This window comes from Halichoeres trimaculatus, unplaced genomic scaffold (genome assembly GCF_033239565.1).
Source record: "Halichoeres trimaculatus isolate MK-OKI-2021-1 unplaced genomic scaffold, fHalTri1.1 fHalTri1_scaffold_15, whole genome shotgun sequence".
Classification (NCBI taxonomy): domain Eukaryota; kingdom Metazoa; phylum Chordata; class Actinopteri; order Labriformes; family Labridae; genus Halichoeres; species Halichoeres trimaculatus.
In genome coordinates, this window is record NW_027437193.1 from 8791814 (window position 1) to 8807440 (window position 15627).

The window sequence follows — 15627 nt, forward strand, 5'->3', positions numbered from 1 at the left end:
CTTCCCACGGATGAACAACACAACAGTAAGTGTGTGAAAAGTTAAGCAGAGAATAAATAATGACTTCCACTTGACCTTTCCTTGCACTCTTTTCTCTGTTATTCTGACAGCAGCAACCTGCAGTGATGAAGATGTACAGAGGACTGACAGAAACCCTGAAGTTCACCCAGCAGAGGCAGGGAGTCCATCTCTGAGGAGACCAGTGGCTATCTTCATCATCTGAGTGTCAGCCTGCAGGCATCTCACTGCGTCTGTCAGGTAAGGATTGAACCACACAGAAGTACTCATACCCTCAGCTCTGCAGCTCTACCTGACAGTCTACCCTCTGTCAGAGAAAAGGTGAGGCTTTAATAATGAACCACGTCTTCAGAAAAAGTTCTGATTGTGTCCAAGAGGTGCTCCAGAGGTTTACAGAAATCTGAGCAGTTTTCACATTGTTCAGACTTTTTTAACTCTAAAAAGGTAGACTGATGTTAAATCAATACTCCTCAATGTTTCCCAGCTTCTTGAACACGGCAAAATACCCCCAAACCTGGATGTTTCACTAAAGTTTGACCCAGTCATGATGACATCAGTCCTGGGTTGCCGTTCTGTCTGAATCATCAATTGTGCACATAGAAGTTTCAAGTGGTTATGATGTAAGAAAGGTGATTGACAGACTTATTGCTTTAACAAATGTAGGCCCCTGAAGCCCTCCAATGCAAAAAACTGAAGTCCTGTCCAGTTTTTTTCTCTTGTTTTTATTAAAAAAAATAGACTTTTTAGACTTGATATGAGCCCCTTTCACCAGAGGAGTCCAGAAAAATGTCTTATTTCAAGTTTTGTAAAGCCAAAAATGAGGTCTAGGCCTTAACAGCAGGCTTACAGCCTGGTACAAAAAACATTTTCTCTAGATCTCTAAGGCCAAAAACTGGACAGGTGGTGAATTTTCTTATAACTCAAGTTATTGCTATAGGTTGATTTATTAAAGGCACAGCTGATTAAACTGACAGTCAAACACACAGTAGCCAACTTCCTATTTGCCTCACAAGAGTTTGACAGAAGTTAGGTTGAGTTCAGAAACAGACAGCTGCTGTGTGATGACTACATCCATGTATTACTGTCTATGGGTTGGTTCTACAGCTCCATCAGCCAGATCGCCTTGAGGCATGACTTTAATGTGTCTGTGTCATAGACTGTATAAAACATGGATGTAGTCTCCCTGACGTCACCCGTCTGTTTCTGAAACGGAAAATAAAGCACATCAGCTATAGCAGCCATTTTGGTGGTGGCAAGGGCTTCAAGCACAGTTATAGGGCGGCTGAAGGAGGAGTTTGTAATGGTTAAAAGTTTAACTTATGCATGTTGCACCTTTCCATCACAGTTAGAAAACCTCCTGTGATCAGACAAATTAGCTGCCAGGATGTTATTCTTACTCTATGATGCACAGCCTGACAGCACTTATCAGCCTGTAGATGGTTAGTTGGTCGTCCTAAAGCAACACTACTAACTTTTTGGACCCAAGACATAGCTTAATGTCATGACATCAGACCAATCGTAGGAAGTTAAAACCTGTTAAATTCTGGACCTGCTAAAAGCCAGTTTGTAACACACTTGGTAAGAAATGTGGCCTCAGTGAAGACTCAACAAAACTTTAAACCTACAACACTCTAAAAACATGGACCGCTTTCCAAAACATGACCAGATTGTAGAACGTAAACAGTCACAGACAGTTTTCTGTGCCATCTGTGTCACTCCACTGTCACGACTGAAATCATCTGTAAGTGTTTTGCAGAGTCCACTTGTTGGACGATGCTCATACATACACATGAGGTACAGTTGTGCCATTATTTGGCTCTGTTAGGGTTACCTGACAGTTTGTTTTCTTCCCAGCAGGCTTCACTCCTCACTATGTGTCAATGGCTGCATATGTGACAGGCTGTTGTTAGTATCACTCTCTACCTGTGGCTCAAGATGTTGTGAAATTCAGCCATGCAGGCTGTTAAAACTTTGAATGTCTGTGCAGACTGTTAAAATCTGAGCAGGAGCAGAAAAAGCCTCAAGGGTGTTAGTGTGTTTTCATCACACAAACACCCACTGCGTGTGTATTACTCATCTTTCCCCTCGAGTGTAAGGAGCTAAAATTATTAATATCTATTTCAGTGAAAAAGTTTGTCACGATTTTCCAAACTTCTAGAAGCAGTTTCCTCTCCGAGTTACCTCTGAGACAGACTTCCTCAGCTGTCTCTAAATCAGGACCTCACACCTTGAAAACTGAGCCGTAGTTCTCGGTGAGAATGACAATTAACTTGAGTTTTCAAGCGTTTTAAGTTAATCATTTATTACCACACTGAGAGTGCAAATGAATCCACCCTCACTTAGTTAAATGAACTTCTTTAAATAAGTAAAGAACTCAAAGGCTGAATAAATTGTTCTGAACACATCAGCTCAGAATATGACCTTCCCTCGGTCACTTTGGGCTTCCATGTGTCCTTCCCAGCCTTGTAAACGCAGGCGTAGTGTTTGCTGACCTTGTCCCTGGTGTAAAACCCCTCCAGCTTCAGCAGAGCCATGTGCTCACGCTGGATCCTCAGACTGTGCTGCAAGTCCTGCAGGCATCATCAGTCTTCTCCAGGTGAGTCCACCTTCACTACGAGGTCAAAAATAGAGGAAAATGCAGCAACACAAACTTGGTACATAGTCTTGGGAAAAATAAGGAGACAATAGCTGGGAGAAGATATTTTTAAGAGTATAGTGTCGTCCCTCTCCTGTTTTCTTTCTATAGACCTCTTCTTGCTGTGTTTTTAGGGGTTGGAGGCTATAGACAGGTGTCAATGTTGTTACAACTTTGAGCTCCCATAAGCCGCATTTCCACCAAGGAGACTGGTTCAGTTCGTCTCGGTAGGGCACACATTTAACAATCATTTAACACGCATTTTGTGGCGTTTCCACTGGTTAATTTCAGGACAGGTCCCCAAATAACTGAATCGTACCATCCCACTTTTTGAAACCCTTCCGTTGAGATGCCAGACTGAACCGATCTGACTCCAGAGGGTGGAGCTTCAACACTGCTGCACGACTGTTGATTGGTGGAAAGAATTGTCACCTACTGTGCGACAGAAGCTTATTTCTCCTGGCAGCACACAGCCTTCTCTGAAGCAAAGCTTGTTAACCCTTTGTAACAAAGAGCCCCATGTTAATCACAAAGAAGACAAATTGCTGGATGTCTTCCATTGTTGTTGCTCTTTGTTTACTGTGTCACGTTTTTCTCCTGTTTTGGCTTTATTAGTGGGGTATACTGTGTCGCGCTGCAATAGTATCATGACAGGGCTATTGGCATCTGGCCTACCCCAAGGGGGCAAGGTTGGCTGACAAACAGGGTCAGGCTTAGGTGACAGGACATCACCCACATATTTATGATACAGAGTCTTGAAGTCCATCAACGCCAGGGTCCATATTTACAGTTCTACATTTAACCTAACTTCATCTGAGTTTGGATGAAGTGGAGGGCCTTTATCTTCTTTGCAGATAGTGAAGACTTTTTTTTTAACCAAGCTGCAAATATGTTTATAACTACCATTTAAAATGAACTTTTTCCTCTTGGTTGTTTGTGGTTTCCAGTGTTTCTGTAGCCATTCTCTAGCAAAATATCAAAGAACTGCAGTTTTTGGCTTCATGTCTCATGTTTCATGTTTGGAGGTTGTCACTTGGTGCCCACTTGAAAACCTCAGTGATGTACTGGCTCTCATTGCTCTTCCGGAGACTTCAGGGGCCAATCAAGATGATACTAAACTTATCATCACAAAAGCAGCAGTGAGTTGGATGCCATCCCTTCAGAAAGCACAGGTACCTTGTGTTTAGCTTAGAAAAATAAAGTAATGGGCGACTGTGTAAGATTTTGTGAGCCGTTGAGTCTTGAGAGCTTGACTCGGGGTGATATCAATGAATAGAATCTCTTATCTGATCAATCAATCAAACCTTCGACTACTCTTCTAGTTGATAGAGGCCAATGGACAAGAAGTTCCCTAGCTTGGTTTTGTTGGACTGGATGTAACATTTCCAAACAACTTCATTGGGACTTAAATGGAAGTTGGCACCCTTGCTCTGGTTGGTCCAAACCTTCATGCTCATACTGGTGAACAGGTTTTGATTGGCACTAATACACTTGAGCTTGTGTATCTGACTGTTGTGTGAAAAACTAGTTTCCCTCCCATCGCAACCTGCTGCTGTGTGGTGTGCTATTTTGGTCATATCATCTGACTCACACTACAAGGATAAAACGCTGAAACCTGATGTTTTTATGGGGCCAGATCAGTGTTAAAATTCACAAATGCAAAATTTGTGTGTGTGTAAATGCATCCAAAAATGCATGAACTGATCCAAGAATGTGTAAAAAGATTTAAAAATGCGTTCACAAATCCACAAATGCACACAGGAGTCACAAATATTTAAAAAAAAAATTGCCTGTCATTTTTAGAGCTTGTTGCATTTGCATGTGGGTTTTATTAGACTCCCCTGGATATCCCCTTAGATCCACAAATGCATTTTTTTTCATCAGGAAAAGTCTGTAGCCAATCAGACGTCTCTCTCCTTTTCAGCCAATCACAGTCACATAGATTTAAGAGTATGCTTTAATGTGATCACTGTTGCAGCATCAGCGCATACAGAAATGCTAACAGCATGTACTTCACATGAAAATCCCAACTAAAACCTGTCCATAAGGTTCCAAAATCCTTCGAAGTGTAAACATATAACTGAGATAAAACCCTGTTAGAAAATATTTAGTTACTTTGTGGTCGTAAGACCTGGAACTGAAAACTGGAGCTTTTTTTGTTTCATGTTTAAAGAGCTGAATATTCATGAAAAACTGATGATTTGAGGAAGAAACAGACTCATCATTTGTCTGTGAATCTTTGGTTTGGTGGATAAATATTGATCAGAAACTGAAGCTTTTTATTTGTGTTGTATCACTGTGGTGTCCTCTCTAATCTAAATCATCTGATCATGATTTTGTCTGATACTGAAAAAAAACTCCTTGAATTTTGTTTGACTTTTCAGAGTAAGTCTTTAATCTTGCAGGGAGTACAGTTTGATATGTAAAGTGTTTAACTTGTCAGTGAATGCAGCATCCATCTGGAGGTCACGTTCACAGTGAGCTGTGCATAAACACTACAGCAGATAAATGCGTGAAGATTTACAGGCTGTAGTAACAGTGTTGAGTTTCGTGTGATGTGAGTTGTTTCTGAGCTGCTGTCTCGTGTCTTTTTGTCACTACTTTATATAGAATAACAGACGGAGCGAGCTGCTCATGGCTGCTCTCTGACTCTGTTTTATATTCACAGCAGCAGCTCCAGGCTGCTGGAGGCCTGCTGCTCCACCGGCCGCCCAGTTGGCTGAAGTAGAAAAGGAACTCTGTTTCTCTGAAAGTAGAAATCAAGCTGAGAAAGAGGAGGGGCTGTACCCTGTACTGTACACGTAAGTGTTGCATTATGGGCAGTTACTGTCTACTTTCTAAACGACACAGAAGAAAACTGTCATGTTCAAGATTTTGAAAGCTTATTATTATTTCTCTGAATGGAGGGTCTTTTGTCCTCTTTTGTCCCCCTGGTCTGGCAGGCACTGACCTCCTGCTAGGCTGCTAACAGAGAGAGCTGACATCCTGAACTGCTTTTTAAGTCACTTCCTCACTCTTTCTGCTCTCACTTTGTGTTAGTTCACAGCCTCACAGCAGGCTGAACACAAAACCCAATAAAGGAAGTAGACTTCAGGTTCTTTTATAAGACTTTACGAGAGTAGTTAAAATCTTTGAATTCAGAATAAGCCTTGATAATAGAGAGCCTAGAGAAAAATCTGAAAAGATTTTGACCATAGAAGTCAAGTTTTAGCAAAAACTGACAAGGTCAAGGACCAAATGCAGACTGCAGATTTATCCAAAGAAAAATACCAAAAAGTCCAAATCAAAAAGTTCATTTACAGTGTTCAGAACTCAAATATTCAAGGTAATGATCCAAATGAAGATCCATCAAGAACACAGGAGGTAAAAACAAAAAAAAACAAAACACCTGATCACATGTACAAGTCTGGGCTCTTGTCATGCATGTTTACATGCTTGGTGAAAGTGCTCAAATGTGTCTAATTTCTTTGCCAATCCAAAATGCAGTGTGCTTGATTTGCACTTAATCAGTATTTCCAGTTAGACTGCAGCTGAGTGAAGTATAAATCCCACAATGCATCATCTCAATGAAGTTTATTCCCACTTTGTAATTATTAAAAGCAAGGGATTAAAACTAGAGAAGAAAGAAAATGTGTCAAAGATACAAATGTTGTTAGCCTATCCTTAGTGAGAAGTTCAATCTGTGCATAGTTTCTGAAATACCGGGAAGTCGTTTTTTTTCCAGTTTTTACTTTTAATTAGTCAACAGTTTATTTGATATTAGAAGAAAATCCTTTTTGATTATTTGATTCTTTTTTCAGACAGGTGTTAGAAAAACAAAAACAAAACAGGAGTAGACAAATGAGCATATGAGTGAATATCAAAGATGCTATAAGGAGGATCTGCTTATTACTGCTCGGAGTCTCACGCACACTGTTGTATAAATGTGACTTTTTAACCAGGCGTGTGTTTGTTAAAGAACAAATTTTCTTTGATCAAGTCAACCCCTTAACCAGATACAGTGCGACAAGGTAAGGTATTTATCAGCACAGTTACATAGTGCTGTTGTTTGAAGCGTGACATCAAGCAAACGCTGTAAGTTTGTACCATACGTTGGCAGCTGGCTATATGTAGCGCTACTAGCAGCCCGGTGTTACGTCGTATCCGTAGGCTAACATGACAATAAGCTAACTGTCAGTTTGAACAGTAGTTTGGTAGTATCCTAGTTAGTAAATCCTAGTTATGTCCTGCCAGTCATCTACCAAGCAGAGCTAACCTTACCTCACTCTGCATTTTATTGATAGACTCTCAAGTTTGAACAGACCACTGCAGAAGAACTGCTGCATGTGGGTTGGAATGAGCATTAGCACAGTTAAGCCCACGTGTAAGCTTTTAACTCAGGCTGTATCGCTCTCTTGTTTAGCTTTTTTCTGCTATTGTGTCTTTTTCTGTCTGACAGTTAGGCTCCAGTGTCCACCATCGCTACAAAATTAATCAGGGAAATTGTTTCCAGCAGAGAAAAACTCAGATCTTTCTTCTCACAACTAAACTCCGTCAGCTGACATTGTGTTGTCATAGGGACTTGGATGTGCGGTAAATCAATCCAGTCTTGCCTGAGTGTGGATTATGATTGGGCAAATATCTAAAAGGGAGACTTTTTCAAGGTCACTTTCAAACTCCACACAGCCCCTTTAAGTATGAGTACAGTACAGACTTAAGCATCTGTTGACATATTCAAAACAAACTGATCAAAGTACAATTTTTTGCATGGCAAAAAGTCAAACAAGATTCAGTCTTTAAAAAGTTTCCAGGAAGTAGTCCTGAAAGGAGGATAACCGGAAAGACCATGTCATAAAGTTAGGCTAGACAAATATTGGCCTTACCCTGAAGAAATGCACGTGAAAAAGGCTTCATAATAACAAGTCGTAAAAAAGTGTCCCTTTGGATGGAGCTTGTGAACACACACCTGTTATATTTCCACGTTCTCCTGCAGGGAAGAGTAAAAAGGAATTTGTTGTTCTGGACACATTGTTGGACAAAGATACAGCGATCAGATACTCGTATAATTGAACCAGGCTCTCTTTTACTCCCTCCTGATACCTGAGCTCTGCTGGTCCGTCCCTAAGGATGAGCCCGGACGCTCTGTGAAGGAAATTTATTTCGACTGCTTCTATCTGTGATCTTATCGCCGCTCAGAGCTCATGACCTCAACCAGCACTTTGTAAATCAGAGCAACCCTCTCCGGATCTGCTCCCTCTTGACCTCAGGGATCTGATGTGACTTGAAATGTTGATCCACCTGTCAATCTCACACTTTATGAAAAGGACTGCAGGATCATTACGCCTTTTCATTTGAAGAGAAGGACCATAATGCACCTTGTTTTTTCAAGCAGATAATTACCACTTCACTCTGTTGTTTTTTTTAAGAAGAACCTAAATGAGAAGTTCCTGAGACTTATTTTTAAATCATTACCCTGAGGTATACGGCACACACAACTCTTAAGTCTTTTCTCTACAAACCCATTTTGCACATTTCTGTGAAAGCACACTTCTCTTTGAAATGAAACAAATTGCTTTCCTCACATTTCCCATTGTGGCCCAGTTTCGCTCATGGCTGCCAAGAGATTTTATCAAACCTCTGAGACGCTGCAACAAGTAATCTTCTCTCAACAAAACAGAAATAGCCCCATTCTACTTCTTCCAGAGGAGGCTGAGACGAGAATGGGAAATGATTTTTTTCCAACAATGGAAGAGGGAGACAAAAGTCACCAGAAAAGTGACATTGTTGTGCACTTCAATAGGAAGAGTGGTGACTTTTGGAGGAGAGGCTGAGCGGTGGAGAATACAGCCAACAGGCAGGAAATGTCTTCATTGCGCCTCTCGAGTTGGCATAGTTTTAGATTCTGTCACCCGTCTGACTCCAGCATTAAACAGCCAGCTGCTCCTCTGTGTGAGGTGTGTCCGCAGGCCAATGAGGTGTGTGTCGCTCACACCGAGTGTGATCCCTTGTTCCTCGGTCTCGGTGTTATCTGATTCCCCCGCTGTGTTTGCTCTCAACAGGTTTTTTATCTCCTGACTCCCCTGCTGTCTATACTGTCACTGGGTTTTCATTATGAGGCTCCCCTGCTGGCTCTCTCTGCACGCCTTCCTCTCTCCTCTCTGTTTTCAAGCCTTTTTCTTTAACATCCAGACCCTGATGAATACAGCTAAGAGCACCCTCTCCCATGTGGGTTCACGGTTACCCCTCCTGTCCCCTGGCACGACCGTGCATCTGAGCTGACACCGAGCTGTGTTTGGCGGTTTTAACAGCAGCAGAGTGAGAAATGGCTCCGTCACATTGCTCCGACAATTTTCACACAGAATCTGTAGATTACTGCTCTACATTTTAATGCTTTTTTCACATGTTTATTCCAAAGTAGAGCTTTTTTTTGTTTGATCAGCTTCTGTAAACAAAACAAAACTTGTAATATTAAATTGAAAATGGTTCATAGATACCTCAATCCAGCAGGAGTGGTCTAATATGGCCTGTCAAAGAATGGTTCCTTCCAGTATCCATGTAAACACTTGTTTGATAATCTCTCAATTTTAATGAGCTTGATGTTTATCAAGTCAGAGCCACTCAGAGGTAAAAGGTCATCCTTGAAAACCCCCACCATCCCCTTTAAGCCAGTGGCAAGAAAAATACACCTGTGTAGTTTATTTCATGAAGATGTATTTCATTAAACTTGATGAGGAATTTTCTTTTACACCATTGGGAGATTTTTTTTTACACTGTGCAAGCATTTCAGAGGTCATTTTGTTGTTTTGAAATCTCAAATTAATTTTTTTTTCTGCAATTGTACGGTGAATGTGGCTCATATTAAGCTGAATAAGACAATTTTGACTGAAAATGAAAATGTACCGCCCAAACTCAGGCTGTGGCTTGATTCTCAACAGAGATGCCTTAAAAAATCTTTGTTTCCCTATTTTTATTTCCTTCCAGTATCAACTCACATACACACTGAAAAAGCTACAGAGCAAGACACAAACAGCAGAATATAAATATTCACAAGATAAACACAAGACAAGTTAGAAATACTAGCTAAATAACTGTTCAAGCTATGCTTACGTTAAACTGATAAAATGCACAAACACAGCAATATAGACATAAACACTTTAAGTTACAATGACTCAATAGGTTTAGGCAACATTTAAAGTGCCAATAAAACAAAACAAAACAAAACAAAACAAAAGCATATGAAAAGAGTCTGCCACAGTCTGCCAGACACAGGGCTAACAGGAAGCTAGCCTGTATCTGTTCCTTCATTTAAACATTAATTTCAGACACAATAGAAGAACAAAGTAATACCCATAGACTGTATAAAACATGGACAAAGCACCCGCCACATCTGTCCCTGAAACAGTGAAATGAAGCCAATCCACGGACACAGCTACATCTGCTATGACGCCGGCTGTGAGCTTTTCTTCGAGCAGCTACAGGGCGGTCACGTGACCAGAGCTGTGCCTCTGATCAGAAAATCAAACGATCCTAATAACTTCTAAACTGCTGAGATAAAAAAAAATTCACTCACCGTACAGTGTGTGGCGATAGGGAAATCAGCTTTTTAGACACAAGATGTTTTTTGAACCAGGCTGTAAATATGCTTTTTAATGCTGTAAAAGTCAGTTTTTATGGCTGGGTGTGTACGTGACTTCTGGTCTATCTGCTGCCAGCCTCAAGCGGATTCTCGACAAAAAGAGACTTTTAGCGCTTCCCCATAGGCTTCATTTTTACCAGCCAGTTGTTGGCCCTTGGTGCCACACTAAGTATAAAAGACCATCAAAAGACAATAAAACCAGTACCAGTTTCCCAACTTAGGAGGACCTTATTCACACCCGGAAGGATATACCAGCATGTTTTTTTTTTCTTTTGTTTTTTTTTTGATATTGTATCTCCTTTACTGTGAATGCTGCACCCAGCCTCCAAAATAAAAGCCCTATCTGGTTTTATCAATAAAGAAACAAATGGACAAACAAAACAAAATAATAGATATTAACATGAAACAGAAACGTCATAAACTGGAAAGCCGTCCCCTTTTAAAGCCCCAATGACACAAACACGGATCATTTACTTCTAACACTTGCTTAGATTTCAGTTTTGTGTGGTGTAGCATGATTTTGTGAGCTTATACTTAATTATAAGGGTAGAATTAGTAGTTTGCTCAACAGCTGTGCCAAATTTCACTTTCACTGCAAAAAGTTGTTGCCAGTTTGGACACGAGGAGGGGCTGGGGGACTTTGATTTGTGAACATGACTCTACTCTTAAGTGTCGAAGCTGAACAAGCAAGAAAACAGGAATTATCTATGATGCTGCTGTTCTGTTCTGTTCTGTTTTTATTTTTTTACACGTCATTTCAGCTGCCATGGTGTTCTTTCCTTTCATATGAAAATACACTGTTTTAAAAGGAACCTTAAGACTTTCCTTTTTAACAAGGCTTTTGGTTCTTCTTAGTTGTCGCTGTTTTAGATCTTTTTAACTGCCCTTTTTTAACTGGTAGCCCCTTGAGGTCTTTTGATGTAAAGGGCAATACAAATAAAATTTATTATTATTATTATTATTATTATTAAACCGGTGATGACTGTATGCTGGAATTATTGTTGGAAACCAATTACTGCCAGCTCGTAAAATGTCACAGAATAACATCAGGCCCCCCAGAAATTCGACCAGTTATTTCATGATTTTCCACTTTGTATGACTCAAACCAGATTAATGTTAAGGCTGCTACACAGTAAAACTTTTGACGGTAAATTTACTCTAAATAGCTGGCTAATAGTTGCAATAATTTTTCTGCAACTTTACAGTAATGTTCAGTAATTGCCCCCTAAAATATGCATATTGTTGAATCCAGGCTTAAAATCTATTTATTCAGACTGGCTTTTAACATACAGTAATGGAGTGAGATATTCTTGCCATTTTTATTGAACTGTATTGTATTTTATTGTATTTGTATTGAATTTGAGTTGTTGTGTCCTGATTTTAATGGAAAGCACTTTGGTCGCCTTGTGTGTTTTAAAGGGCTCTACAAATTAAAGTTGATTGAGTTAATATTTCACAGTTATTTACTTTTTTTTTCCATAATCACCTACTGAAATACTGTTAACTACAGTTAAACTACATCTTTATTCTGTAACTTGTAGGTTGACAATACCATTAAATTACTGCTAAAGCCTGTAAAGTTAACAGGAAGAAAATATTGTAAAATCCTTTGAATTTTTTTTACAGTGTACTTTTCTCTTTACATGTGGGAACTACAAGCTTTTAATAGCCACTCAACTTTCAAGTAGAGTGACCTTTGAATGTACAAGGTTTAGAGAAAAAGTGCAAGCAATGACCTTTAAATAGGCAGTGAATGGAGGCTGAACCACGTAGATTCAGTCCTGCTACCAAAGTTAATGTTACCAATGATCAGCATCAATGACAGAATAACAGATTTTCTCATCTCTGCTTGCCAGGAAATGATTTTTCTGAATTCTATCAGACTTTTGATTGAAAAACAATCCTGCTAATATCACACATGAAGTCCTGCCCTGATTGAACTCACCTCTGCATTCAGTTAGCACAACTTCATAATTTGAAAAAAGTAAGAAACAAGACGTTAATCTTCTGGGCCAGAACTCAGTCAAAGTCTGATTGAGAAGAGAATAAAGGATGGATGACGGCCTCTCACTGATGAGACTTGATGCCTGAATCCTCACAATCCTCCACAGAATTCCAATCCCCGTCAGTTCAGTAAATACAGTTTGACTGCGAAGTTGGTTCTGCTGTAGTCTATTCTGATTTCCTGTCACCACCACATACGATACATACGACAGATCAACTCTCTAATGACCTAGATAAGAACATGTAGATCTTCTCATATCTATTCTAAGCTCTCTTTATTTCCCATAGAGTCTATATGAACTGCCTCCCCCTCTTTCTATTTTGGCGTGTTGTCTTTGGCACATCAGCACACACTTCTGTCAGTTTGTCACAGTTACAGTTTATTCTTGTCCATGGTAAAGATCTGAGGCAATGAGACTCCTGATCCTCTTGGGGTTACATCAGCATAGGCTCCCCCGGATTCCTGCTCTGAAACACTGTGAACATGTAAAGATGTCACTGTCACTCACATCTGCTCTTCACTCCTCCTCCTCATGTCTAGTCTTCATCATTAACCACTTGAAGACTGTACCTTGAGTCAGTTAGCTGGTTGAAGCTGCAACTTAGTCCAGCATCAGAATATCTATAAGGTAATTTATAGTGTAATGACTTTACATGTCCAGCAGAAATCAACTCATTTTGAGTTTCCCCTGACTTCTTGTCTTGCTCCACAGGTCATTTTTTCAATTACTAGGAGTAAGGTCGACCAGATGGGTTGGCTCATACTTTCACACTTGCATATGGTTTGGCAGAATCAGCCACCAGCTGTCCCATTAGCATGCACCAACATTTCCAAGGACCTTCTTCATAACTGGACCCACAGCTTGGTTTGGATCACAGCTTTATGTCTAAAAGCAAAATGCTTGGTCAGGAAAATATTCTCTATCCTATTTGAATGCAGTGATCAGTTAAAGCCAACAGCTCCCATGATCCTGTTGTCATCACTTCAGCTCTCGTGGAGCATGGGACCTAACGAGGAGGCCAAACTGGCGCCTGAACTAGACCCCATGTTACTTGGTTGGCCAAATGCTGGTCATGACTTTTTTAAGGGTGGAAAACATTAAGGTCTTACCAAAAAACAAAAATAACTAACTCCACCAATCAAATTTTATTTCATTTCTAATGTACAAAAATCTGAAAATGTTTAGTTTTTAGTTCTGAGGAGGTAACTTAACAGAACAGAAAATGATTGAATCTACTGAACTTAATTTTTCAAGAGAATTTGTTAATATTCAACATTTAAAGCATCAAAACAGCTATGAGAAAACTACTGACACATAAACTCTGAATAAGGGGCCGTTTACACATCATAGTTTTAGGGTAAAACGCAAAAGTTTTGTTGAGTTTCAGCCTCGTGTTTACACAAAAGAGTGGGATTTTTCTGAAATGCTGCCAGCACTGTTACCGTGTAAACAGTAAGCTCATACAACAGGACAACAGTACTGTTGTTATGACGTCACGGACTACCGTGTTGTGCTTGTGCTGCTCAATCTGCTGATTGTCTTTCAACAAACAGTGCATCTGTTGCTACACTTTTGCACTTAGTATTCCCTAATACACCAGATGATCGGCCCAACTCTGCTTAGGTGCAGATCTACTAAAAGCGGCTTCTGGACAAGACAGTTATAGTGCTGACTGCAGGCCTGGCATGCTTACTACAGCGTTTTCAGTCCCTCAGCGTTTCCATTCAAACGCAAATTTGTTTCACTACGTTTTAGCGTTTTTAGATAAAACGTTGTGGTGTAAACGGGGTCTAAGTTAGTGTCAAGAGCTGCCTCTAACGAGGCAAATAGCCAATCATGGTTTAAGGCTTTAAGGCTCTACTAGTAATGGTAAATGCAGTATTTATACAACACTTCGTTTTTTACAATATTCCCCATAAAGTGAGTCAATTTATAAGCAGCAAAGACAGACATTTCATGACACCCCCAATAAATAAATGAATAAATATAATAATAATAAAAAAAATAAATAAATAAATAAATAATAATAATAATAATAATAATAATAATAATAATAATAATAATAAATGCAAAAAAACGGTCAAACTTGAAAAAAATATTTAATTCAAATGAACAAAAATCCCAAACATAAATAAATAAATAAATAAATAAAAGGGAAAACTGAAAAAAAAAAGAAATTAATTTATTTAAGTAATCATGATTTAATGATAATTATTAAATTTTTTGTGTATGCAGTTGACCTTTAAGGCTACCATATGGTAAGTGCCGAAAACAACAATTCACGTCAGCGAGAAAGTCTGCGCATTTTTACGCTTGGCTCCAGCCTCGAAGCTGCTGAATGGCTGAGAGAACAACACACAGCTCAGCAGACTTCATTGACCCTCCTCTTTCTCTCTCTCGGGGTCCCTCTTTCTCTCTCCTCCTCTCCTCCTCTTCTCTTTTTTTTCAGACTGCTGTGAGGAGATCTCTCTTGGAGCTGGAGAGGAGAGGTTGTCCGTCTCTCTCTCCTCCAGCAGTTGCCGGGCTTCTCCGCAGCCTCTCACCGCTTCACCATGGATCTGTGGACTAAAAGAGTCGCTTGGATTATGGCTCACGTCACCTTGCTTCTTTCAAGCTCGCGCGGGACAACCGGACAAGGTGAGTAGGCTGTGCAGATTTTTCACTTTTTACTCTCCGGAGGAGTGGAGGCGAGTCCGAGTGGCGCGCACCCGGACGGGCTGTTTTACGGGGCTGCATCCTCCTGACACACTGCTTTCGTGAAATGAAAGACTGCTGAATTTGGTTTTATTCTCATTATTTGTAATTCTAATTGGGACAAAACACAGAGCCTGTCTTTTGGCGCAGAAATGTTGTACCCTGTTACGCACCAGCGCACACTTGCTGCTGTTAGAGTTTACATGGGCTGCTTTTGTGGTAGTGATTCGGTTTCAAGTTTGTTGAGAGCTCAAAGGTACATCTTAGACTTTTTGTTTCTTTTTTTTTAATAAATCTAACCACTTCAGCTTTAAGCTGGGACTCAATTCACGCGATTTCAGGAACACTAGCCATCGTATTTCCGCGTTTTGCCGCATCTTAACAGCTGTTGAACTACTTCCAGAGAATCACACATTCCACATCGATTAGCTTTTTTTATTCGAGGGATATAGCAGCGTTTGGCTCTGACAGTGATCCTCTTTTTCTTCCAGGTCTCAGGTTAATATAACATTGGCGCTCAAGCATGTTGAAAACCGTAACAGCATCCCCTTGTGCGTAAAAATATTGCTATGTTGGTGATGTATGGGGTGGTCAAAGCAGCGTGATGGTCATTCTGTGAGTGAGCCACACACTCCAGAGAGCAGCCAGGGTGTGAGGAG

At 40.1% G+C, this 15627-nt stretch overlaps 1 protein-coding gene across 1 annotated transcript in view; it reads left to right on the plus strand.

Annotated features, from left to right (window-relative positions):
* The first annotated feature begins 14633 nt into the window (after positions 1-14633).
* The window catches only part of LOC141803994 (contactin-associated protein-like 4), a 142636-nt gene continuing 141642 nt past the window's right edge, over positions 14634-15627 (plus strand). The window contains exon 1 of the mRNA XM_074688170.1: positions 14634-14911. Within this exon, the coding sequence (XP_074544271.1) occupies positions 14827-14911 (85 nt within the window). The 5' untranslated portion in view covers positions 14634-14826. The remainder of the gene's footprint in view (positions 14912-15627) is intronic.